At 40.7% G+C, this 24,632-nt stretch overlaps 1 protein-coding gene across 1 annotated transcript in view; it reads right to left on the bottom strand.

Moving 5' to 3' along the window:
- Aldh1a2 (aldehyde dehydrogenase 1 family member A2) overlaps positions 1–24,632 on the bottom strand; it is a 78,028-nt gene that overhangs the window by 17,931 nt on the left and 35,465 nt on the right. Inside the window, exons 2-7 of the mRNA XM_057767141.1 lie at positions 23,351–23,455; positions 23,041–23,181; positions 20,944–21,073; positions 14,665–14,726; positions 12,659–12,787; positions 12,427–12,540 (exon numbers count right to left, since the gene is read on the bottom strand). Of these exons, the coding sequence (XP_057623124.1) occupies positions 12,427–12,540; positions 12,659–12,787; positions 14,665–14,726; positions 20,944–21,073; positions 23,041–23,181; positions 23,351–23,455 (681 nt within the window). The remainder of the gene's footprint in view (positions 1–12,426; positions 12,541–12,658; positions 12,788–14,664; positions 14,727–20,943; positions 21,074–23,040; positions 23,182–23,350; positions 23,456–24,632) is intronic.

The following is a 24,632-nucleotide window of genomic DNA, read 5'->3' as shown; positions in this document are numbered from 1 at the left end:
AAAGGTGTCACATCAAAACCTATGGGATCAGCAGGTCTAGGGACAAGTGACTGAACACATAAGACAAATCCCTGGATTGACTGCTCTTCTCAGGTGGGAAGGTTTGGGGGTGATTCCCCAGGAGCATGTTCCACACCCTTTCCTACATGTCCAGAGATGGGAAGTGCCTTGGTGAGTAAAGGAGGCTTAAGGATCAAGGCAACGGGCCATCCGTATGAAAGTCAGGACTATTCGAATGAATAGGCAATGTATAGATGAAAAGAGAACTATCGTACAGTTTGGGAAACAAAATCTTGTGCATGACATAAACAGAGATCATAAGGACCTGGTTTTCAGTCCATCATCTTCTGCAATCTGTAAAGGTGTCACTGCACACCCTTGTCGTTCCTGTCACATCCTGGGATGATGTGCCTGGGAAGGACAACCATAAAGAGGTTTATGGAGTAGTTTGGTTCTTAAGGATTAAAAGTCCTAGGCTTGCCGGGTGTGGTGACCTACACCTTTACAGCTAGCACTCGGGAAGCAGAGTCATAGACCTCTGTGAGTTCAAGGCCAGTCTGATCTACATAGCTAGTTCCGGGTCAGCTAGAGTTACACAGACTGCCTTAGAAAATAAAATAAAGGAAAAGGAAAGAAATCTGCTGCGTTCTATAAAGTGTGCTCGCACTAAACTGAGCTGCCCTCCCCTCCCTGGTTTCAGCTTCCTCACCTGCAGAAGGAAAGCTCAACTAGAGCAGCAAATTTGTCCCTCAGCCTCTGCTTAACTGCAGTTTAAAAGGACAGATGGGACTCCTGGGGCCTGTACTCACTCAGAAACTGTTTTTCTTGCCATAAGGAGCAGAAGTAGCTTTTCCCAAGAGCACCACAGCTGTTCAGGATGGTAGGAAAGCTGGTCTGTTTTGAGTTTCCCCACACAGCGCTCCTTATGAAAGAGCGATAGTGTCCCTATCACATTGTTTCCTAAGGCTGCACTCCCTGCAGAGACTCGCCTCTATCTGTGTTCCCCAAGCAGGCACGGTGTGAGTGGGGGTTCCCACACACATGTGAAACTGGGCTAATTCTCAGCAGGAATGTTGGCACAGACCAACTCTGCCTCCCATACTTGTTTGAATAGACCTCAAGATTGATATTAGGAGTATCCCTACAAGAGCCACAATTCTCCAGAATCCTGTTTGCAGCAATGCAAGAATGAGGGGAAGGTAATTTGGTTCTTCACAAAGAAAATAATTTGTTATCCAGGACAAAAGAAAAAAAATAAAGAACACAAAAGGCCTTTCAAGGCCATGTTTATGCAAGGTGTTCGGTCTCTACAGTTTCTGAGGTTGGTTAAAAATTTTCATGAATTAATTAACTTAATTAAGGTAGGTCCCTTCTCAGAGCTAAAATGCCTTTTAAGAAACAGAAAACAGACCTGTACAAAAGACTCAGTTCACTTTCTGAAGATGCCCGTTTCCTCTAGTATATGCTCATTTCTTAAGCCAAAGCCCAAATACATAGACTCTGATTCTTCGTTTTTCCTCCTAAGCTTTCAGGGTTGTATTTCCTGGTTCCAGTTTAGATGGGAATGGCACAGAAATACACACAGTGTGCATGTCTGGTCCTTCTGAAATACTAAGAAACAAACTAATCTGTTCAATTCTCACCAGAAAGGAAAAGAACAAGGCAACTTTCCAATGGAAACAGCAATTTCAAAACACTATCTGTGAAATGCAGATCATGCAGATTCTGGAAATCAATGCAACCATGAATATGATTCTGGCCTTTGTTCCCATGATCCTCCCCACTACCCATCTACCACTGAAACCCCACAAAACCACAAGCTCTTCCTGGAACCGCCCCTGGGTCTTCATCTGCAGGCCAGGCTTTAATCCCTTAGCTTGTTCAAAAGTCCTCGCAGACCTCCATCTGGGCACCTCCTCTGAGCAGCTAGCTTCCTCTCTCCCGCCTTTCCCATAGAGCTTGGTGCTTCTCCTCCATGCCACCATGCTTCACCCAGAACTCTCACCCAGTACTAGCTTACAGCTGTCTGTCCTCCTCACAAGACTGAACTTGTCAGTGCAGGGGCTTGATCTGATGTGTGGATGTGTGTGTCTGTGTGTGTTATGTAGGTGTTTAATTTTCAGTCACATTTGTTGAGTCAGCGAGCCCCAGCAAGGCTTGTAAAGCCTCTGGAAGTGAGGGCAACAGAGGAGAAACTGGAGAAAGCCTACCCAGGCTGAGTCTGCAGCAAGCAGGGTCTTGAGCACCCCTCTTTCTCATCTAGCTTCACCTATCACGCAGGTGATGCTGCACAGCTGGAGGACTGACTATAGCTAGGAAGCCAAGGCTCTCACAGCCCTTTCTGTGTCTGGGCTCTAGAGCTGCAGCTAGTTTTCAAAAGATCCTGAGAGTATTCAAATGTATCACTACCACTAAGAACCATGGGAGCAGGCTGGGGACATAGCTCAGTGGCAGGGTGCTTGCCTAACACGTGCAAAGCCCCAGGTTCAATTCCCAGAATTATAAAAGAACCTGGGGGAGGGGTGTCAAAAAAGAAAACAAGCCCAAATCCATCTTGAAGGACAGTCTTCCCCTGTCATCGCAGCTCCATTCTAATGCTGCTGTTGACTGAGTGCCTCTTGTATGCTCTATGTTTTCACACACAATTAATCTTCACGGCAATTGTGAGAGGCCAGAGTTATCATTCTGCTTTATAGTTGGAAGAAAACAGGACTCAAAGAGGTTTATGACTTAGTGACTGGTCCTCATGGAGTGGCAGAGCCTAGACTGGACCAAGAATGCCACAGGGAGTTTCAGGCTTTCCCCACCATGGCCTCTCTCCAGTGGCTCCTCTTCTAGATGGGCTGGGACCAGGGCCCCTTTGCTATGTAGGAGTCTGATAATTATACACAGGAGCTTGTGACTTAGTCTAAACCAGCTAGCTGTCTGCCCCACTTCACTTATGTTTTGTTCCATAACACTTTTTCATTTTAGATAAACAAGCAAAAACTCAAGATTTGATTTCTTACTTTACTTTGATAGGAAGAAGTGTGATTTACTCAAGTCAGAAAGATGCATGTCACTGGGTGATGGTGGTGCACACCTTTAATCCCAGCACTTATAAGCCAGGGGCAAGGGGATCTCTGTGAGTTAGAGGATAGCCTGGTCTATAGAGAAAGTTCCAGGACAGGCTCCAAAGCTTTCATTCTCAAAAAAATGAGAGGAAGGAAGGAAGGAGGGAGGGAGGGAGGGAAGGAAGGAAGGAAGGAAGGAAGGAAGGAAGGAAGGAAGGAAGGAAGGAAGGAAGGAAGGAAGGAAGGAAGTCTGAGCTCAAGGAACAGGCTTCTAAGGACCTGGCCATTCAGCCTCAGCCTGGAGGGAGGACTACTGCAGAATTCTTGTTTTAGCAAATTAGAGTGGAAACCAGAGCACCTCAGACAGAAGAGACAGAAGCACACATCCTCTTAGTCCTTGGTATTCATGATTTAAGAAATTAAAAAAAAAAAGCTAAAAATTAAAAACCTGTACAGTTGAACATTTTGTCATATCAACATGGTATTTTTTCACTAAAAAAAAAAATCCTTTGATTTACTATGGGATTTTGTACAACCTTAGGTAAAGGCCTTTTTGCTGGTTTGTTTTAAGAAAAAAAAAAAAAAAAAGCTGCAACTGTCCCAGACCACAAGCTGCCTATGAGGGATAAGGCCAGAGAGAGAAGAGCGCTGACCTGATTCGTCAGTGCCTCAGCAGCAGCAATGAGCTTGCATCATATAACAGGACAGTCACCCAACTTGGGGAAATGAAAGGGGAACCCCACTGTGTGAATTAGCATCAGTGGTAACACAGCTGCTAGCTACAAACATTGCCTTGGCACAGATCAATCAGGACTTTCCTGTAGTCTGCTTTGATGGTCTCCCTACTATCTTGTTGACTAATGACGAAATCATGGTTTGTTAATCTAACTGAATGAAAAAATAATACTATATCAAGCAAAATGCAAACTGTCTTCCTGTGCTTTGTTGAAGATGTTTATTGACTCTGTGTTTATAAGAGGCCTTTCATACTCACTTATTAAATATTTACATGTACTGCTTACTTATTTAGCTGCATACGGAGAAGTTAATCCTATCTTTAATCTGAGTACTGAAGGTTTTTGCTAAAGTAGAATGGAAAGCAGCCACTTCAGCTAAGCTTCTTGTTTCAGACTGTTGCAAATGTTTTGCAGTGTGTCAATAGCTTCCCTCTCCCTGGAGCAATCCTAACAGAAGCCATGGTTAAATCTACTTTTAAGTGACATGTTCGATCTAGAAGAATCTATGTGATTTCCCAAGTAATCGACAAAGTTCGAAAAGAATAGATGAATGAATAAATACTAAAAGGGGTTTGGAGATCATGTGACTATATGCTTTGCCTGTGAACATCCTCTACTTGCTCACTATTAGTGAAAAGTTAGCTGAAACCATGCACACTAGAGTGTGGTTCTCTCTGCGGTACAAGTTCCTATCAGTCAAGCATGTCACAAGTCTCTTATAATCACCGAGTCAGTAACCATCTTCAAGGAAATACCCGATTCTCTACCAAACTACCCGGCTTCCCTCCTTGTCTCAGTCAGTGTTCTAGTACTGTGAAGAGACACTGTTCAAGGCGACTCTTACAAAAGAATTTAATTGAGGAGAGCTTCAAGTTTCAGAGATTTAATTCATTATCATCACGGTGGAGAGTACGGAGCACACATGGCACTGCAGCAGTAGCCGAGAGCTGCAGCTTGATCCGTAAGCAGCAGGAAGAGAGAAAAAGGGACTGAGCCTGGCATGGGCTTTTGAAACATCACACCCTGTCCCCAGTAAAAACATCTCCTCCAATAAGGCTACAGCCAAATCCTTCTAATCTTCTCAGACAGTTCCACTCCCTGGTGACTACGTCAAATAGATGATTTTATTGGGTCTATCTTATTCAAACCATGACAACCCCTCTATCTCTCTTTCTCATACACTATCTCTACTTTTAAAGCATGAGTGCCTAGTTGTTGAGTACTTTCTCCTGTTTTTATAAAGCTGTTGCCATCAAAATCATGTCCTGTGGTGTTGGTGAATAGAAACACAGGTAAACAAAACAGAACAGTCTCAAAAGAGCCAAACAAATATGGACTCTCATGCTTTAGAAAGACACAGGGTAATCCAGTGAAGGAGAGCATCTTTTCAAGAAGTGGTGGTAACTACAGCTATTCATACTATCAAGAAAGAACACCGGCCTTTACCTTATAACAAACACAAAAATTAACTCAAAAGTGCAATACTTCAATGTAAAGCAAAGCCAAAAATCCCCAAGGGGCGAAACAGGAGGCAACCTTTGAGCTCTAAGTCAGGCAAAGCTTTCTTAGACATAATGCCAAAAGCCTGATCTGTAAAAGAAAATATTACTGGACTGGATCTCATCAAGCTCAGGAGCAACTGTTCTCCTCCAAACTACCGGTAAGACAATTATAGAGAGACCACAGCCTGTGGGAAAGATCTGAAAAATATAAACAACTGGTACCCAGAATATACAAAGAACTCAGAGAATTCAAAAGTAAGAAAACAATGGTCCCCTTCCCAAGGGGCAAAAATTAAAAGAAACCTCACCGAAGGCAATGCATGGTGACAAATATATATATAAGAAACAGGTTAACAGACGAGAATTCTAAGTGAAACAACACTGATATTACTATCATCCAGCTATTGGAATGGCTTAAATTAAAAAGGCTAACCATATCAAGCGCTGGTGAAGATGTGCGGGAGCTGGAAGTGCTTCTACTGCAGGCAGAAACAGAAAAGGTATGAAATCCTTAACTGGCCATGACACAGCCACTCTGTCCCTAGGTACTTTATACTTTACGCACACATACACACACTCATGCACGCTCACACACACATTCACACATGCATACATGGGTTGGGGAGGAAGCAGGGAATATTTGTCCATGAATTGCTCACAGAATGTTTCTACTAGACCCAGTTGGGAAACAATTCAAATGTTCATCAACAGCTGACAGAATAATCAAGCTGTGGTCTATACACAAAATGAAATATTGTTCAGCAGCACAAGTGAATCTCAAACTAATTTTCTGAGAGAAAACACCTGCTGACACTGTGTGTATCCACTCACATAAACCTGTAGAATGAAAGCAGCTTAGTGGAAATGCATAAAGTACCCAGCAGTCCAGGGAGTGGGGTGGAGGGAAAGATAGGAGAAGGCGTCTCCGTGTGCTGACTGCATGGCACGCTCTGAAGTCAGGCTCTCTTTCCCATCGGTGGATGACCACACATGCCTGCTGTAGCATGCTGTACACTTTAAACAGATGAGAGCTACTGCACCTTGAGTATGCCTCAATAAATCTATTAGTAACAATATATTAAGCAAGTAAAATGTCATGGTATAGGTTAACTGGGCCATACCCTTTGTGGACTACTAACGTGAAGATTACATTGAACTTCTGTGACTGATTAAGGTGTGGTTTAATAGCTTTTACAGTAAAACAGATGCACTGGGATAAACTAATTAAAATGTTCAGAGTCTGGAAGGAATAATGAAGAGAAGTAAAAGAAGTTAAGTAAAAAACAGAAACAAAACAAAAATATATTAGTGCCCAATAACCTGAGATTTCTGGAACGCAAGGAAGCACACTTAAGGTCTTTACTCCTGACAAGAGTCAGGCGTGACAGAACTGAAGCTCACTGGAGCTTGCTGAGCAGCATGGGTCATCCGGGAAGAGCTGTTAGATGGCTACAGTGAAACTGTGGGTCTAGAAGACAATGTGGGTGGTCTCCTAGTGTATACAAGTCTTGTTTCAGCATAAATTAACACACTCAGCATTGTGAAGTTCTAAGTGGTTGTGGAGTGGGACCCAACAAATCCAAACCAAGTAAACCACTGATTCTTGACTATGGGTGAAGAGTTCTTAGAAAAGCTTATTAAAACGTGGATTCCCAGACTCACTGCCAATGCCAGCTTAAGCTAGAAGCTCTGGGGAGAAGTCCTGGAACCTGAATTTGAATGAGTCTCCACTAGCACCACAGTGAGGTGTTCCTGAACAACTGCTGAAAGCAGTATCTACATTACATATTCTTCGTAAGTCCTCCTTGCCACAGAATTTCATTTTGGCAAACCCTGGTTCAAAGAGTAGCCCCTAATCTAGACCACAGCAAGGAATCCTAACTGAATTTTTCAATGGGTACCAAACTCTTTTCCTGGGCTCCATTCTAGGTTGTCCACTAATTAACCTAAAAGGTTTAAAAAGAGCTTATTATGCAAGCTAGCACTTGGTCAATTTTCTAAAACATGAAACATACACTGCTTACGAGAAGCCAAAAATATCTGTAAACTATTTATGAAAGCCACAAAACAAATACAAAGAGGGTGAAGCTGCCAGGGGAGAGTGGGAATTAGCCTGCAACAGACATTCTGCGCAAATGGAAGTTTCATACTCAACTAGTGTTCACTGAAATCTTTCAACGTGCCAAGCAAGAAGGATAGACCTTTCCCATGTGTTGTCCCGACCACAAATAAGCCTGTGCAGAGTTACTACAGGCCTGCCAAACATGAAAAAGAAGGACAGGAAGGAGGCCAAGATCACACAGTGAGAAAAATAGGTCCTCACCCTTGTCTGGGAGAATCCACTGGTCCTTGTTTTATATCAGTGGTTCTCAACCTGTGAGTCACAAGCCCTTTTGGGGTCTAAAGACCCTTTCACAGGGGTCGCATATCAGATATCCTGCATATCAGATTATTGCATTACAATTATAACAGAAGCAAAATTGCAGTTATTAAGTAGCAATTAAATAATTTTATGGTTGGGGATCACCACAACATGAGGAACTGTACTAAATGGCTGAAGCATAGGAAGGGTTGAGAACCACTGTTTTATACCATACTTCCCCAAGCACAGAGTGTCCTATAAATGTTACTCAGAAGTAAGTAGGAAGCTAGAGTAGTGGTACACATCTTTAACCCCATCATTCAGGAGGCAGAAGCAAACAGGCAGATAGATCTCTGGGAGTGTGAGGCCAGCCTTGTCTACATAGGCAAGTTCCAGGACAGTCAGGGCTACACAGTAAAATCCAGTCTCAGTCCCCCTATTGCCTAAGATCGTCTCCCAAACAAACAAACAAAATAGCAAATGGCTGGGTATGGTAGTACAAGCCTTTATCCAAGTACTCAAGAGGTGGGTCTCTGCCAGCCTTCCTCTACTATAGTGAGTTCTAGACCAGCACGGTTACATAGTGAAACCCTGTCTCAAACAAACAACAACAAGAAAAACCAAACCGAACCAAACAAACAAAAACCCAAGTAACAACGATGGCTCATCCTTCCTGACACTTTGCTAAGGACCGGGCCCCATGCCAAACATTTCACTGCAGTTTCTTTCACCCTTTCAAGTCACGAAGTAGATAAAAATCATTCCTAACCTACACAAGGAAATCTGAGGCCTGCACAGATTGCACAGAAACAAGTCCTGTGGCTAAAGTCACACAACCATCATAGGCATCTAATCAAGTTGAGGTTTTACATACAAATCTGGCACATATAATCTTAATTGCTCTTTAGTGTAAATTGAGTCCTATGTTTGAATTTCTTACCAAAAAAGTACTTTATCTACTGCTTTCTGGAGCAAGGCAAAGTATAGTACTTTCAAGTTGCAATGATCAGTACTTTATTTTCTAAGTAAAAGATCAAGGAATATTAACTCAAGCTGAACTAGGTTAACTTCCTAAGTGAATATAAAATTCTAGGAGAGTTTTTGCTTACCACAAGGCTAATTCAACTGATCATCAACTGTTTAACTCCATGATCCTTGCTTGTTGTGTCTCTACATAGCTTTGCTGATGAATTAATTTGGTCTAATGTGGTTGAGTATCATAATTAGAGGACTAGGAAGAAGATTTTAGGAAACAGCTACAGAGAAAAATCTTCTCGTTTATCTATTCCCATGTGCTCTGTACTCCTCAGCAAGAACAAGGATGTCCCATGTTCACCAGTCATTGGGTGATGAGATCCAGTATAGGCAGGCTAGACCTTCAACTATGGATGGCATTAGGAAATCAGACAAATACTGACTCCCAAAGAGGTCCCATCTGGTGTGAGAAGCTTTTAGGTTGCATTTGGCTCTCTTCCCATCTTTCCATATCATCCTGAAGAGACTTTGCTGGAAAGGTACAGGACTGGTATATAATCTGAGGCTTTGGAATTTTAAATGTCTGTCAAAAATATAACTGTTGGAAAGACGATCAAACTTTAATTCCTATTTCAGAGAACGGCAGATAAATGACCTGCACCAGAGGTATTAAAGATGCAATCTTAATTTGAGTTTTAGAAAAAATGATTCCTGCAATGAAGTAATTTCCACTAAAAAATTTGCATCATCTAAAAAATGTGTTCTTTGAGAACTGGGCACAGTGGCTCACATCTGTATTTCTTGAATTCTCTAACCTAAGACTGTAGGGATGTCATAAATTTGAGGCCAGCCTGGTCTGCAGAGTAAGACTACTTCAAGCAACAACAAAACAAACAAACGAATGAATAAATAAATAAATAAATAAATAAATAAATAAATAAATAAATAAAACCCTCTTTGAGATGTTATCCCAGAGTTCAATGAACCCTGCCTGCTACAGGCACGTACAAGCTTGCGGTCAGAGAGCAGCACAATACTGTCTGGCACAGGGGCATGTAGCAGAGGCAAGTAACTTAACCTTCCCAGCTGTACTTACCTTACCCCTGCACCTTCTTCAGCTGCTGATGTGATGTTGTAGGATGACAAGCACTTGGCTGCCATTAAGAAGTATTTGTTCAATCAATATTGACTATTAATATCCAAAGTTTAACGTCTCCATAAGAATCATTCATTTTCCACAGTTTTATTGAGATTCATTTCATACCCTATAGGACATTCCTTTTGATGTATGCGATTTAGACATTTTAGTTTATTAGCAGAGCTGTGAAACTCCCACAATGATTACCGCTATCTAAACACAGGACAGTACAACACAAGCACAAGAAATTCTATATCCACTTGGTCACTCATCTTAGCCCCTGGAAATCCGCTTTGCCTCTGCACATTTGCCTCTCTTAAACACTTCTCAGTTAATTATGATCATAAAATAATGACATAGCTTGACATTGCTGGATTCTTTAAGTTTCATGTCTACACAATTGACCCATGCTATGTATGTTTCTTTCCATTTTAATTATTGAATAATATGCCATCTGCGGATATATTACATTTTGTCAACTCATCATTTGATAGACATTTGGGTTGTCTCTACTTCAAAGAATAATGTTATAAACAATTGTGCATAAGTTTCTGTGTTGGGCAGACTTTTGTCAAGTGCTCTTATATGTCTACTGAGATGATCAAATGGCTTTTGTCTTTCATCCTACTAATCCGGAGTGTTAAATTGATTGTTTTTCTATAGTAATCTAACCTTTCACTCCTGGAAAAATTTGTATTTGGCTTTGTAGATCCTGCTTCATTTTGTTTGGAAGTGTTTTCTTCAGGATTTTTGCCACCATAGTCATATGGGATAAAGATGTAGGTTTCTTGTGATTCTGTTAAAAGGGCTGCCTGTATTTTCCCCTCAGTTTTTAATTCAGAATTCTTTCCGACGGCTTGTTTGTAGATACTGCTTTCTCGTCTGGTCCTAATTGGATGCAGGTGCTCTTTAGCATCTAGTCTTTAGTAAATACTTTAAAAGCAACAGACTCAGTGCATCCAGAAAGAATACTTCCATTTTACGTCCACATTTTGCTTTGTATGTATGTTTCATACATTGCAAAGTTATTATAGCAAGTACAAGTCAAATAAAAGTTTGGAAACAATATAAACTCTTGACAAATATAAAATTCAGTCACTTTTAACTGTAAATTATCATTCAAGTCTATTAATCTAATATAAAATCAGTAAGAGTCCATTTTAACTAAATACCATTAACTTTGCACCACCTGACTTTAAGAAGCTTCTAGACCTGCTGTCAGGTATGCCGGCCATCAGCCACATGTGGCTATGGAACACTTGCAACGTGCATAATGACACTGAGCTGTGTTGTAAGTGTAAATCATACACCAGAGCTCAAAGACTTCACAGGGAAAAGAATGTAAAATAGGGAGTCACTAATTGTATAGTGATAGGCTAAAATAACATTTTATAAATATGGTATTAAAATGGTACTAAACCCATTTGTTTCTTTTCCATTTCCCACTCTAACCAACAGACACAGCTCTCGTTCTTCCTACTAGGTTGCAACATTGCAGCCCTGAAGATATCTCACATTCAGTGTGGCTGTCAGCCACGAAGTTCCAACAAGGATACCTGTAGCTCTGGAACAGTGCAGGCTCACAGAACAGAAATGAGAACAACATTTCTAGTGCCATTATCCTAACCAGATGCAGGCACTCTGTGGCACCTAGTTTCTAACAACGTTTGAGAACTCTTTTATCATCTGAACCTGAATCAAAGACATGATGGAATAGCAGGTTTGTCACGATCAGGGATCCATAACCACAACTCATATTTGCCCTGCTATTTTTGATATGACTTACTAGATTAAAAAAAGTCTTTACATTTTCACTATCTAGAAAAAATAAGATATTTTGATGTACAAAAATGACACAGAATTCAAATTTCAGCATCTATGAAAAAAGTTTTACTTGTACACAGCCTCATTTATTAGTTTATTTATATCAGGCATACTCGGCACCAGTTTGGCATAGTGGAGTATACAATGGAGAACATATGTGGCTTGCAAAGTCTCCAGCACTCAGTACCTGGCTTTTCACAGAAAGCTAGGATGACCTGGGCTCTGTAGCATCCCTATGGCGTATAAGGCAGTCAGTTGCCACTTGTATCTACAGACCCTGGTGAAAGGGAAAGAAGGGAAGGTTGACCCTGTATTCTCCACGACGCTAGTTCAGATTTCCAGCTGCTTTCCTTGTTCTGTTTCACATTCCTGACTAAAAGTAATGTCCGGAGCCTCTGAGGTAGTTTTACAGAGTCACCAAAGTCAATGTGCACCTCTGCTTTCACACTCACTGCTGTTCTAGAGTTGAGACTGATGTTGCCCCTTCTGGGGCTTGGATGCTCACTGTTGGGTGTTGAGCCTATGGCACTATTTTCAGCATTTATTTAGGTATTTATTGTGCATATGTATGTACACACACATGTGCACCAGAAGACAACCTCAGGTGTCTGTCATTCCTCAGAAGCAATAGCTCTTTTTGTTTTTTGAGGCAGAGCCCCTTCCCTTTCCTTAAACTTTCCAAGTAGCCCAGGATTGCTGGCAAGCAACCCCAGAGACCTGCCATCTCTGCCTCCCCAGTGCTGAGATCACAAATGTGCACCACTACACCTGCATTTCTGATAAACCCCTTTACTCATTCATGGGACTGTCCCTCAGTGGTTTCCCGGGTACTTACCTCAGTAGAGCCTGTAAACGCAATCTTGTCTATGCCAATATGAGAAGCTATTGCTGCCCCTGCTGTTGGTCCATACCCTGGCAGAATATTGACGACACCGGGTGGAAAGCCAGCCTAAGAAACACAAGTGGGAGGGCAGTGTGTGTGAGCATCCCCTTTCATGTCGGCTAGGCTCTGCTTCACAGGTTCCACAAGAAGGAGGTGAGGAAACCCCGAGGTCAGTTTTTCCTACCTCCTTGATGAGGGCTCCCATGTACAGTGCGCTGAGTGGTGTCTGCTCTGCCGGCTTGATAACCACTGTGTTCCCGCAGCACAGCGCGGGAGCAATTTTCCAGGTGAACATCAGCAGGGGGAAGTTCCACTGGAAGGGAAAAGCAGGTTAAGGGGGGAAGTTCCTCCATTCCTTTAATTTCCAAGCTGTGACTTCACAGATTTTGAAAATCATCCTGAACATAAATCCTTTCCACTACCAAGTGTAGACCTTGGTTCTGATGACATTTAGGCTCTGGCCTTGAAAATCTCTTTCTCTGTGTTCAACGTGGTACACCCCAACTATCCACCTAAAGAAACCTCATACTGAAAGGGAGTAGGGAGTCATTTTCAATGTTTGTTTAGCTTGACATTTTATTTTGTTTATATATTTCTAAAATTGGGCTTTGTTCCTGAATTTCAATATGTGAATTTTCCCCTAAATTTAGGATTTTTATGCCAATATTTTCACACTGGTATGAAAATACTTCATGTATAAGAACTAGAAACTAAAATTCTAGCTATCAATTAGTTTTGAGACAATGTGAATTTCAATGTGGCATTTTTGTATGTATTGTCATAAATGTACAATTATAAATTGTAGAAAATGTAATTATCAATGAGTATACAAAAATTTTATCAGCCTCCTTCCTACTGCAAAATACACCTACAGAAACCAAACTAAAGTATTTTTATGAATATATGAACGTGGGGAATAACATGATATAAACTGATTTTAAATATTAAGCTTGTGTGGTCATAAGCTCAGGCATGGACTCCTAACTATCAAGTATCATTAATAATTTCATTAAGGAAGAAAACAGCACTCCTGATCCTCTGGTTTCAGCCCCTGACCACACTGTGTTTGGGCCTGAAGCACCTCAGCTGCCATGCTTGAAGGATTCTCACTGGCTCTAGCAAGCTGCAAAAATATACAAGTGTCTTGCCTTCACCAAACACCCAATTTCTTTCCTCCTTAGTTGTTTATAAACTTAGGAGTCCTTGGTGATGTTTTAATTCCATCTACAGTGTGTAAATCTTGGAGGCAGTAATCGAGGGAGGGGCTGACAGGCGTTCTTGTCTTGTGAGGGAAGCTGCCGCTCTGAGGATGCTTACAGAGAAGGTGGCAGACACGGGGGGGGGGGGGTGTTCCTCCTTTCTTCATTTTCTAATGAAAGTCACAAATAAACCAGAGCTTATTGATCATTTAACAAATATTAATAAGCCCCAAGAATCTTTGGTCCCAAATTCAAAGATTATCTTTGAGTCTTTCCTCTGTTTTGCAAGAGAAAACTTCTTGTCTTATCTATACTAAGAATTTAATGTCAGCACCCCTGTCCCCCTCCCTACTGAAATCCCAGTTGGAACTATGAGCCAGTACTGTTAGAAGCTTGGGTGACACCTTCTATTGTGCCAAGGGCATGTATGGGAGAGAGCTAAGGACAGTGTTTAGTGTTCCAAGCCAAACACTAGTCACTACATCTATTTTTCTTTACAAGACAGAAAACAGCAGGGAATGGTTTCAATTTTGATTGTGATGTTAACTGTACTGCTGTGTCTTCTGGAGCATCTTCTCTCTAGATTCTTGTGAAAACAGACAGTGGGAAGAAAGGAATTAAGAGACCATATAAAACAATATGCTGGCAAGAGAAACACAAACAAGCAAATACAAGCCCGCATTAATTTCCCATAAGCAGATAGACATTCATAGCCAAGGGTGGGTTATTCATACACTGTACTTTGCTTTGCTTATTTTTATCAGGAGAATTCGTGACTTGCGAACTCAACTCATGGTAATAGGCCTGAACCACTATTCACCTGTTCAAATAACCATTTACAGAGAGGCTGTTAGAGATATGTCAACAGCATGAGCTCGAGTTCTTCTTCCCAGTAATGGAAAACACACATCACCAAGGACCATGTTTTATGTGTCTTTAAGAGAACTGGGTCAAATGAAAATAAATATGAAGTGTGAGAAGATACACTCACTGGGATGATCTGTCCACACACTCCAATGGGTTCATGTCTCGTGAAAGTAAAATAGTCTCCATCTGGAAAACAAGAAGTATGATCACTCTACAAAACGGTTTCTGTCAGGGGAAAAATTCAGAGGGAGGACTTAGGTCCTTCCTAAACTTAGGTCCTCCAGTGAAAACCAGAAATGAAGTTGAAGCACATACTACTGGTATTTGGTATGTGTTTGTGTGGGGGTGGCTACACATAAACCTACTACGTGGACAGAATGCCAGATGAGAGGACATTTATGACAAAATGATACAAACTTATGATAGGCAAAGCAGTCATGAAAGAGAAACCTTAAAACTGGAACACATTAAAAACTCAATTTTATGTTAAATACTAACACATACAGAATAGTTAAGCAGATTTAAATGCTAAAGTACCTCAAGCTTTTAAACAGCTCACTGGGTATTTTTCAAAATTAAAAGCCACTAAGGGAAATGCTATTGAGAACATTTTTTATTCTGGGAACCTGGAAAGTGTGAGGAAGGAAAATAAAACATTTTCCCTCTCACACAATGCAGTTGTCACAGTCACAACCTGGGTCCTGGGGACACAGGCATGGCCAAAGTTCCACCTCAGTGAGGCATGACAAGAGGGTGCCCTTGTACGTTAGGGGCTTGGAGAAATAGCCGGAGACACTGGCCAGCCTTGATTATCTTGTAGGAATAGTAGGCAGTTCAAATAATGATCTAGGAAGCCCAAACCAAATTCTTTAGAAAAATGCTGTTGCTTTTTTCTGGGTATGTTTAAAAAGCTAATTGAACTGCATCTTTGTTTCTGCTTCTGATGCTGGCCTCTGGTCACTTCACGAGTGGTTTGTCTGTCAAAAGTGAAGCTCCAGCTAATACTCGGGGAAGCCTCCCTATCGGAGCTGGGGATGAAGGTGGGAACAGGAGGGTGCGGGCGAGACAAAGATAAATGACTCATTAAGTTGTTGATCTTTGTCTCTCAACACTTCTTAACCACTGACGTTTATCACCCAGGCTTGTTTTAGCTAAGTTCAAAATTATATTTTTTTAAATAAAGTCTCTTTCTGCTCCTCCCCTTCCCCCAACTTCCCATCCCCACCCTTCCCTGATCTCTAGTCCTTCGACAAATTAGCTGCTATCTATGCCTTCATTTCTCCAAGGAACTTTCACTTACAGGGAAGTTTATGTGGAGCCTCTCACACAAGGGTAATCAAGCTATTGTCTCCCCCTCTCCTTTCTCATGTAAAGCAAACTGCAACTCAGTCCTGGGCTCAATAACAGGACTGCTGTGAACTCTCCTGAGGGCCATCAGGTGGCTTTCTGCGTACTCCTTACTACTTGCTGTAGACAATGCAAAGGATAATGCTTTATGTATCTTAGTATATCTTTGGGAGTTCTTGATTAAAGTATATGTGTCTTTAATGCTTTATTAAATGTTTGCCAAATCATCTTTTATAAAAGTTATAAAAAGTTCTAACAACATGTTAGTTTCTACTCTTTAATTAGTTTTCTGAATATTTGAATTTTAGCCAATCTGAAAGCTGGAGAATGGTAAATTGTTCTAATTTTGAATTCTGTTTGATATGTTTAATGATAATTAAGGATGAAAATACTAACCATTTTCAATTTTTTCTTCAAATTTAAAACCTTAGCTCTTTTTCTTTTGGGGCCTTCATTATTTTAGGTGTTTTGAGGAACACTGTGACTATCAAGGTAACTGGTCATGGCCACAGTAATGTGCAGTAATCTTCACCTTGTCTCCTGGGCTTCTTTAACAGATACTATCTTCAATGGAGGAAAGAAAGGCCGGCAGGCTTTGTGTAGATGGGACAGGGAGCTGGTATGCAGAAACTATCCATAGGATGGCAATATTTACTCCAAGTGGTACTTTAAAGTTCAACTTGACTGCAGGGCAGTATTGGCACACACCTTTAATCCTAGCACTCAAAAGGCAGAGGCAGGAGGATCTCTATGAGTTCAAGGCCAGACTGGTATACAGAGTTAGTTCCAGGACGACTAGGGTTATTACACAGAGAATCCCTGTCTCAAACACACATGTACACACACACACACATATATAGAAGAAGATAAGGAGGAAGAGAAGGAGGAGGAAGAAAAAGAAAAATCAGCTAAACTATTCCAACTCTGTATGAGACAAGTCATGAATCTTCTGAAAAGATACCATCAGCTGTGCCAGGACAAGTCACTACTGCACTCTCTAGAAAGGGTTTCCATGAGGAGCAACAATACTGATGATTACTATATAAAATTCAATTGGCAAGGAAAGCTCCTATATTAAACGATAATTTAGCTAAGGTGATGCACTCAAGTGGCTAAATACAAAGCACTGATTTGGAGGGCGGTGTCGATCATTGAGATGAGGACTGATTTCTGCAGGAAGTAAAGGGAAGATGAATTGAAGAACTCGATGTTTATTTTAGCACAACTGAAGGAAACTGTTGGTTCAGAGGAAATTCTTTGGCGTCCACGTGAGCACAACACAGGGATCATAGATTTCCCATCTCCAGCCTCCACATGCAAGGTTGTAAAGGTATCAGGTAATGTTGAAAGCTACTGAAAAATGAAAGTAAGGAAAGGAAAATGTAAACAATATCTTTAGAAGCTGATCTTATGGGGAGTAACTTGACCTGATAATTGTGTCTTAAGAGAAACTGAGTTGTAGAGGATAAAATGTACCTAATAATCTGTTCATAGATTTGATACACATGGAGCTGAAGGTTGGCACAGAGAGGGTACTGACTCTTCCAGTCCTCAGAGATGACTTCACTAAGTCCCAAATAAAGACACACGGGGTATCTTGGATCTTGAACTTTTCTCAAGAAAACATTGAATGGGGCCCTGTGCCCTGTGAATGCAATGGGTGCTCCTATATGTCCAAAGGACACCCCCAATTAGGCAGCTGTGATTTCTGGAAAACATGAGAGATATACCTTCTACTAGGCCCCCTGGGGAGGACTGAGGGCACTTAGAGGCCCTTCATAGTTATCAGGACCCTGCTACAAGTCCCCCAAGTATCTATATTAGGGTCACCAGGAGCCAGTCCTTTGGGAGCCAAGTCTTTCCCAGTATCACTAGACCTATCAATTGTTTGATTTGCCAGGTTGGCTCATTCCTTAACAATGAACACAGAGTTACTTGCTGGCCTCATTTCGAGGAAAATTATCAAGTGACAAGTTTCAAGGATTAGTAATATTTTTCTTCCCACATTCTTTAAATCTTAGAAATAAAATAAAACAAGTCTACTCACTTACTACTGCATGGAACTAGTTTTGCAGGCTACCCATGCTGTCTAGATGTTGTATGGTGCCTCTCACACTTCAATGTTCAAACAAAGCACCTTGTGATTTTGCTGAATAGATTCTGAACCCTCCGGTCAAGAAGAATGCAAGAACCTTACAATTAGATAGTCTACTGTGCTGTGACACTGGTTGAACAGTGCATTACTGTCTGCTGCGTATGCATACACAGTAGGTACATTAGGAAAAGACTTTGTCCCAGAGGCAAGGACAGAATAAGTCTCTCTGATATTTGTAAAAATTAAGCCACTTCCCTATGTTCTTTGTTGGGAATTTGATAAAATTATATAGGGGAGAAGGGAGAGACAGACAGAGAGATAGAGACAGATGAAAACAGAGAGATAGTAATATTTAGTTGATTAAAAGTTTAAATATTTGAGTAATTTCTTCAAGGCAAACATTACTTTTAAAAGCAGAGACTATAAATGCTTTAAAGTTTTTAATGTAGCTTTTATTCTCATATTCTGGCACATCCTGCACATAAAATAAAGTCTAATGATGTAATTACAGCCAAAAAAATCTTCATGTGTCAGAAGTGAGATTTGTGGTATGAATCTCAAGTTCCTGATAACAACCAATGGCATTTCAATAGCTGTAGTGAGTCTTCTATAGCCAGTATCAACAAAATGAGTTCTTTAGCAACACAAGAATCTATAGCATAATTCAGTGAATGGGCACCATCTTCCTGTCTCTAACGTTCACACAGAATTAATCTGGGCTTGAGGGTACAGCTCAGGGCTAGGGCCTTTACTGCCTTAGAATTACTCTGGAGAAGATAACAACCTTTTAACTAATCCAAGTAGTTAACATTTAGGCCAAAAACATAGAACTAGTCCCTTCTGTATCCTAGTAGATTCTAGTGTATGTAAGCACCATGCAGACCTGTCTGAGCATTTTGCCACAGTGATAGATTCTGTGAGTGTTTATTCACACAATGAAACTTTACATTAGCATGAAGTGGCACTAACACTGTTCCTTCCAGGAGTCTACGGGTAGATTGTTCTTGAGTCTTCTATTAATAGATTTCAGCTCTATCACTATTTCATTACACAGTCTTGAAAATAAGTTAGTTTTCTCTTCTGCAATTGATTCCTGTGTCTATAAAGTGAGATCAGCCTTATGGGTCCCTTGGGTTCTCTGCAGTGTCTTCAAGAGGTTCCTTATGAAGACCTGACTTCACAGTTTCCTGCCACCATCCATTCAGCTCCTATAACTACCCTGGTTCTTATCAAGTGAGTTCAGCAAACAGCCCTCACTCTTGTTATGATTAAACAGAATTTCAGATTTCACCCATGCATTCACTATTATTGACAGTACCAAAATGAGCTGACTGAAGACAAAAGCTTTGCGTCTGATCGTTATCTGCATTTTTAGCTCAGTCTTCAGTTTAACAGGTAAAACTGGAGTAGAGTTGAAACAGATAAATAGCTACATAGGAGCCAGGTAGTTTTTAACCTTCACTATATGTTGGCATATCATAAAGCCATTTTGCCACAAAATTCAGCTTAAAGTATGGATCCTGTTTTCCTACTTACTATAAAATCAATAAAATAACAGTCATTCAGAGGAAAGTAGGGCACCACAACTCCTCTTTCACTCTTAGCAAACTATAAATAAGTTTGATTCTGATCACAGGGAAGAAAAAGCAGGGAAGGAACAGAGAACTCTTGATTTGAGTCACAAAGATCAAAAAGGAGGAAATTATACTTCTCGGGGCTGCTACAACAGAAGAGATAAAAAATGAACAAAAGAAAAGTATTCAATAAATTGAAGTAATGATTATTATTAATCATCATAAGTAGGAGTTGCCACAGGAGGGTTAAAGCACAGGACTTGTGGTCAGAGAGAATGGCTCCAGTGAGTGCTGGGCCAGGGAATAATGGACAGTGTTATAAAGAAAACAGCACCAGAGCCCTTTCGAATCAAACAAGAGCAGCTAACTGTGGGTCTTGAGTGAGATGAAATAGAGGGTGGTGAGCAAAATCCCACAGTAAGAGGAAGTGGCATCTTGTTGAAGGTTCAAAAAAATGATCATCTCTTCTCTACTTCCCAAGTCCTTCTAGAAGGCAAACAAGGTAGATATATTTCATCTCTACACCTGACTGCTCATTTATAATCAAAGCACACACACATTTTTGTCTTAGACCTGAAATTTACTAGTTAAGTGACCCTGCTGAGACACTAAATTCTTAGCATCTCATTAGGCATACACTATTTCATTAGAGTTTGTTTTACAGAATCACAGTTCTACCCTAAATGTAAAAGAAGACTTGACATGCTCAGGTGCTATGCAAACAGCCATTATTTCTTGTCTTATAATGCGAAGAAAAACTGGGGATGTTTTTCAGAGAAACACAGGTAACACATAAAGACCACATGACTTTCCTAAATTCTGGACTTCACTGTGGAAATAAAACAATGAAATCAAATTGATATTGAATTATGGTATTACAAAGGACAAATGGGAATGGGATAAACGAATCTGAGAATAAATATCTAAGTAATTATGACCTCTCTTATCTAGTCTCCCCTCAGGAGCCCCCTAGCTTAGTCTTATTAGGCTGATGACCATGAGGTGAGTCCTCATGTCCCCTTCATTTGGTCTCTTTCCTATAAAATTTATTCCATTCAGTTGCTAAAATAGATCTCCTTCTATCGAATCCCCCTCTGCTCCACACACTTCAATCCTGAGGATCTAACCCAGCTCTTAGCAGCTAATCCCTGTATGCTATTCCCTAACTGACTGATAAATTGATTTAAGTGGCTCTCCACACTTATATCTATACACATAAGGAGGGACATTGTCAGGGTTAGTGACATAATCTGTTTGGCCCTATGCTCAGTTTAAGCTGCCACAAGTGTCTCATATCTACATTGTATCTGGCTGCTCTTTGTGTTTGGAGAAGTATTTCCGGCAGAGCTCCACATTTTCCTCTTTGATATACTCATGTTTCACATACCTACAGGAATGGTCATTCCATGAATTTTATCAGCCCAGCCTGCATAATATCGCAGGGTTTTGATGACTCCCTGCAGATCGATGTAAAAAGCTTGCAGGAATGGCTTGCCACCATTTAAAGATTCCATGGTCTGTAGGAAAAGAAACAGAGAAGAGTTAAGTCCTCAGAACTTTGCAGTGATACACTGTAGTGAGTCTAATTCTACAGAAGAAGAAACGAAGAATAGAGAGAACAGGGCTAGACATGATTGGTGATGCACACTTGGTCAACTCTGCTTTCCCAAACAAGAAGGTGTCCCGTCCTAACAGACTTGCTTGAGTTACTAGTAAAAGACCACAATGGACATACACGTGCTGTTCTTGTGCCCGTGTTTTCCTTGTCCACTGTCCAGATATATAAACACAACGCTTCTTTAATTGATGATAAAGAAATGCTCTGCTTGTCAAACCACCTTCAGTTATATTAATGGTCAGAGGGGAAGCGGGATCTTTCTGAGAGTGCACTAGTAATTCGAATCCACAAAGAGAAGCAGGGATGTCGGTTCTGTATGCATTCAATGTGGATATAAAATGTTCTACACAGCTGCCAAGACCCCTGCTGAGAAGTGAAATATTCATGGTGCATAGCGAGCTTATTTATTACCACCAAATAAACAAGATCTCCTCTGGGGAAGCCCAGACTTTAACAATTTAAAGACTGGTTTTTGTAAACATTTATGTTAACAACCATTAAGAGTAAAGTATCTGGTTCATTTATAAAAATAGCAAAAATAAACAGCTTTACATTATAAACATTATTTTAATGACATGTTCCTAAATTGATTAAGTCTGTTACAAAAACAATGATCACTGGAACAATGAAGTAGACTACTTTCACTTGAGACATACTAGGCTGTTAGAATTTTAACAAATGAAATAAACAAAATGGATATTTATAATTTAATGTTTCTCTGTAACAGGACATAATATAACATGTACTGGTATAAAATTGTTTGATTACTGACAACGCTAAACCTGAAATACTTTCCATTTAATGAAGTTAAATAACACTGTTACTGACAGCACAGTTCCCCTACTTACTCCACAAAACAAAGCTCATTTTTAACTGCTACTTATCACTCTACACTGACTCACTTTATAAGAGAAAAGTCAATAATTTCCCAGTCCTTCTAAGACCATTTACATGTTCACAAATTAGACAATACATTCTCTAATGTAGTTAGCTAACAAAGGGCCAAGGTCTACAAAGCACAGAGAAAAGAAGTGGAGCCCATAACCAATTGAGGACCATCCAAGGACTGATCCCTGACACACACTGCCTATATTCCTAAGTGGTTCTTAATTTCAGAAAGTCTTCATTCTCAAGAAATTAGCTATTTAGAAACTATTTCTTTTTATTTGAAGTGTGTGGCGTGTGTGAGGGGGTATGAGCACATGAAAAAAGATGCCTGTGGAGGCTACGGGTCTCCTTCCCTGGAGGTGGAATTTCAGGGAGTTATGAGCTTACCTATCTGGGTTCTGGAGCCAAACTCAGGTCCTCTGGAAGAGCAGCACTTACTATTAACTGCTAAGCGAACATTCCAGCCCTCAAAGTAACTTTTATTTTAAAAAACAACAGCAAAAGCAACCAAAAGCGCCAGATCAAAAGACATTCCTGTGTGCGCTGGGAGTGCGTGATAGTTCTAGTGAGACGAAGTGGCACTCTCTCTCATAATTCTAGGACGTGGTAGGACAAATGGAGGAGAATGCGTGAGGCTCCACATCCTTCTTTTCCTATTTGATTTACAAAAAAAGCCGCTTGGCATTTGTCTTTTGCAAACAGCCTGGAGGTTCTGTTCTTGATGTTTTTGTTTTGCTTGTCAAGTGGATGTGTTTTGCTTTGCTTGTGGGAGGTGTGAGGAAATGGGAAGGGAGATCCTTAGCAGTGATGCAATGCTATGGTTTTTCCCTTCAAACTGCCACGAAGAGCTCCCCAAAGATCTCTCATATTTCATATACATACTATACACTTCATAACTCCCCTACCCGACAACACTTCACATTCCAGTTGAGTGGTCATTTTGGAGTAGAAACATAGCTGCTTTCTTAGTTTACTTACTGCAAGAACTGCCCTGTCCCGTTCCACCAAGTCTGCAAGCTTGTCCAACAGACGTCCTCTCTCAGAAGCATCCATCCTTCTCCACACTGAACCAAGAGAGAAGGCCAGGCGGGCTGCCTGCACTGCCTTGTCTATATCCACCTGTGAATTAAAGAAGAGGCTCAATTAAGAGAAACACTCAATACAGAAAAACTACCTGCTGTCATCAAAGAAGCGATGCTTGCACCTAAGTGTAGCATCTAGAACACTTGTCCGTTGTTTTGCTGTTACTGGTGGTTATTCCACAGGGAATCTTCTAAGCAACACTTACCTTGTCTGCTTCTTGAACTTCACACACTTGTTCTCCTGTGGCTGGATTGCAGACAGGGAACACTCTCCCACTCTCTGAGTTCTGCCATTCATTGTTAATAAAGATCTACAGAACGACAAAACAAAATGGGTTATGAGATATGGGAGATCAGAAGCCCATCAATGGTTCAGCAGTATGGAGGCAGCATAGCAATACCAGTTCTATACACCTATTGGTACAGACACATAGAATCTGGTGTTGAAAGACATTCAAAACAGTACCAAGTCCTGCCTCACTCTTAATGCAGGAGTATCTTCTCATATCAGTTGCTTCATCCAAAGATAAAGTAAGAATCTTAACTTCAGTGAACATCCGACCAATTAAAGTGTCCATCCACCAATAAACAAAGAAAGACAGAGCATCTTGTGTACGATCCCACACCAAGGTTAACAGTATTGGTAATTCAATTTCTGGTCATTATCTACGGGGTAAAACCCTGGGTTAAAGAGATAATCACTAGAACTTTCAAATCAGTTTCTTTGTTGCAAGACTTAGGGAATATTTAAGGAACCTGAATATGTCTGGAATAATCATTTCCCTAATTACAGTCAGCTCTTGAATTAAGAATTAATTGTGGAAGCCAGGCGGTGGTGGCGCACGCCTTTAATCCCAGCACTCGGGAGGCAGAGGCAGGCGGATCTCTGTGAGTTCGAGGCCAGCCTGGATTAGAAGAGCTAGTTCCAGGACAGGAACCAAAAAGCTACAGAGAAACCCTGTCTCAAAAATCCAAAAAAAAAAAAAATTAATTTTGTTACCTAGTATAACTACCGAGTTAAACAAGTCATAAGCCACACATGTTAGCAAAACCAAAGAGTTTCTAGAATTTTCAAGCTGTCTAAGATTTTTATTAGAGGCATGGTTTTCTTACATTTGAAAGGATTTTAAAGAGCCCGTCAAGGTGTCCCATTCCTTAGTTTTTCAAATAATAACACTGTTACCGGATTCAAGTTTAGTTTTTAAGTTTTCTTGTGGAGTGTATTTCTAAGATTGCCTGACTTTATTTCTTGGAAGTTTTCTAAAGATCAAATAGAAAATTACTTTAAAAATATTTTACATTTGTTTATTTTCGTGCCTATGCGTTTGGGGATATATGGGTGCCCACTGTGGTGCGTGTGTGGAGATCAGAGGACAACCTATGCGGGTCTGTTGTCTCTTTCCACTATGTAGGTTCTAGGGATCAAACTCAGATAGTCAGGCTTGGCAGATAGTGCCTTTACCCACTAGCAAAAAAAAATTACTTACA

This window comes from Chionomys nivalis, chromosome 4 (genome assembly GCF_950005125.1).
Source record: "Chionomys nivalis chromosome 4, mChiNiv1.1, whole genome shotgun sequence".
Lineage (NCBI taxonomy): Eukaryota > Metazoa > Chordata > Mammalia > Rodentia > Cricetidae > Chionomys > Chionomys nivalis.
The sequence above is the reverse complement of the archived record's forward strand: the minus strand, read 5'-3'. Positions and strand labels throughout refer to the sequence as shown.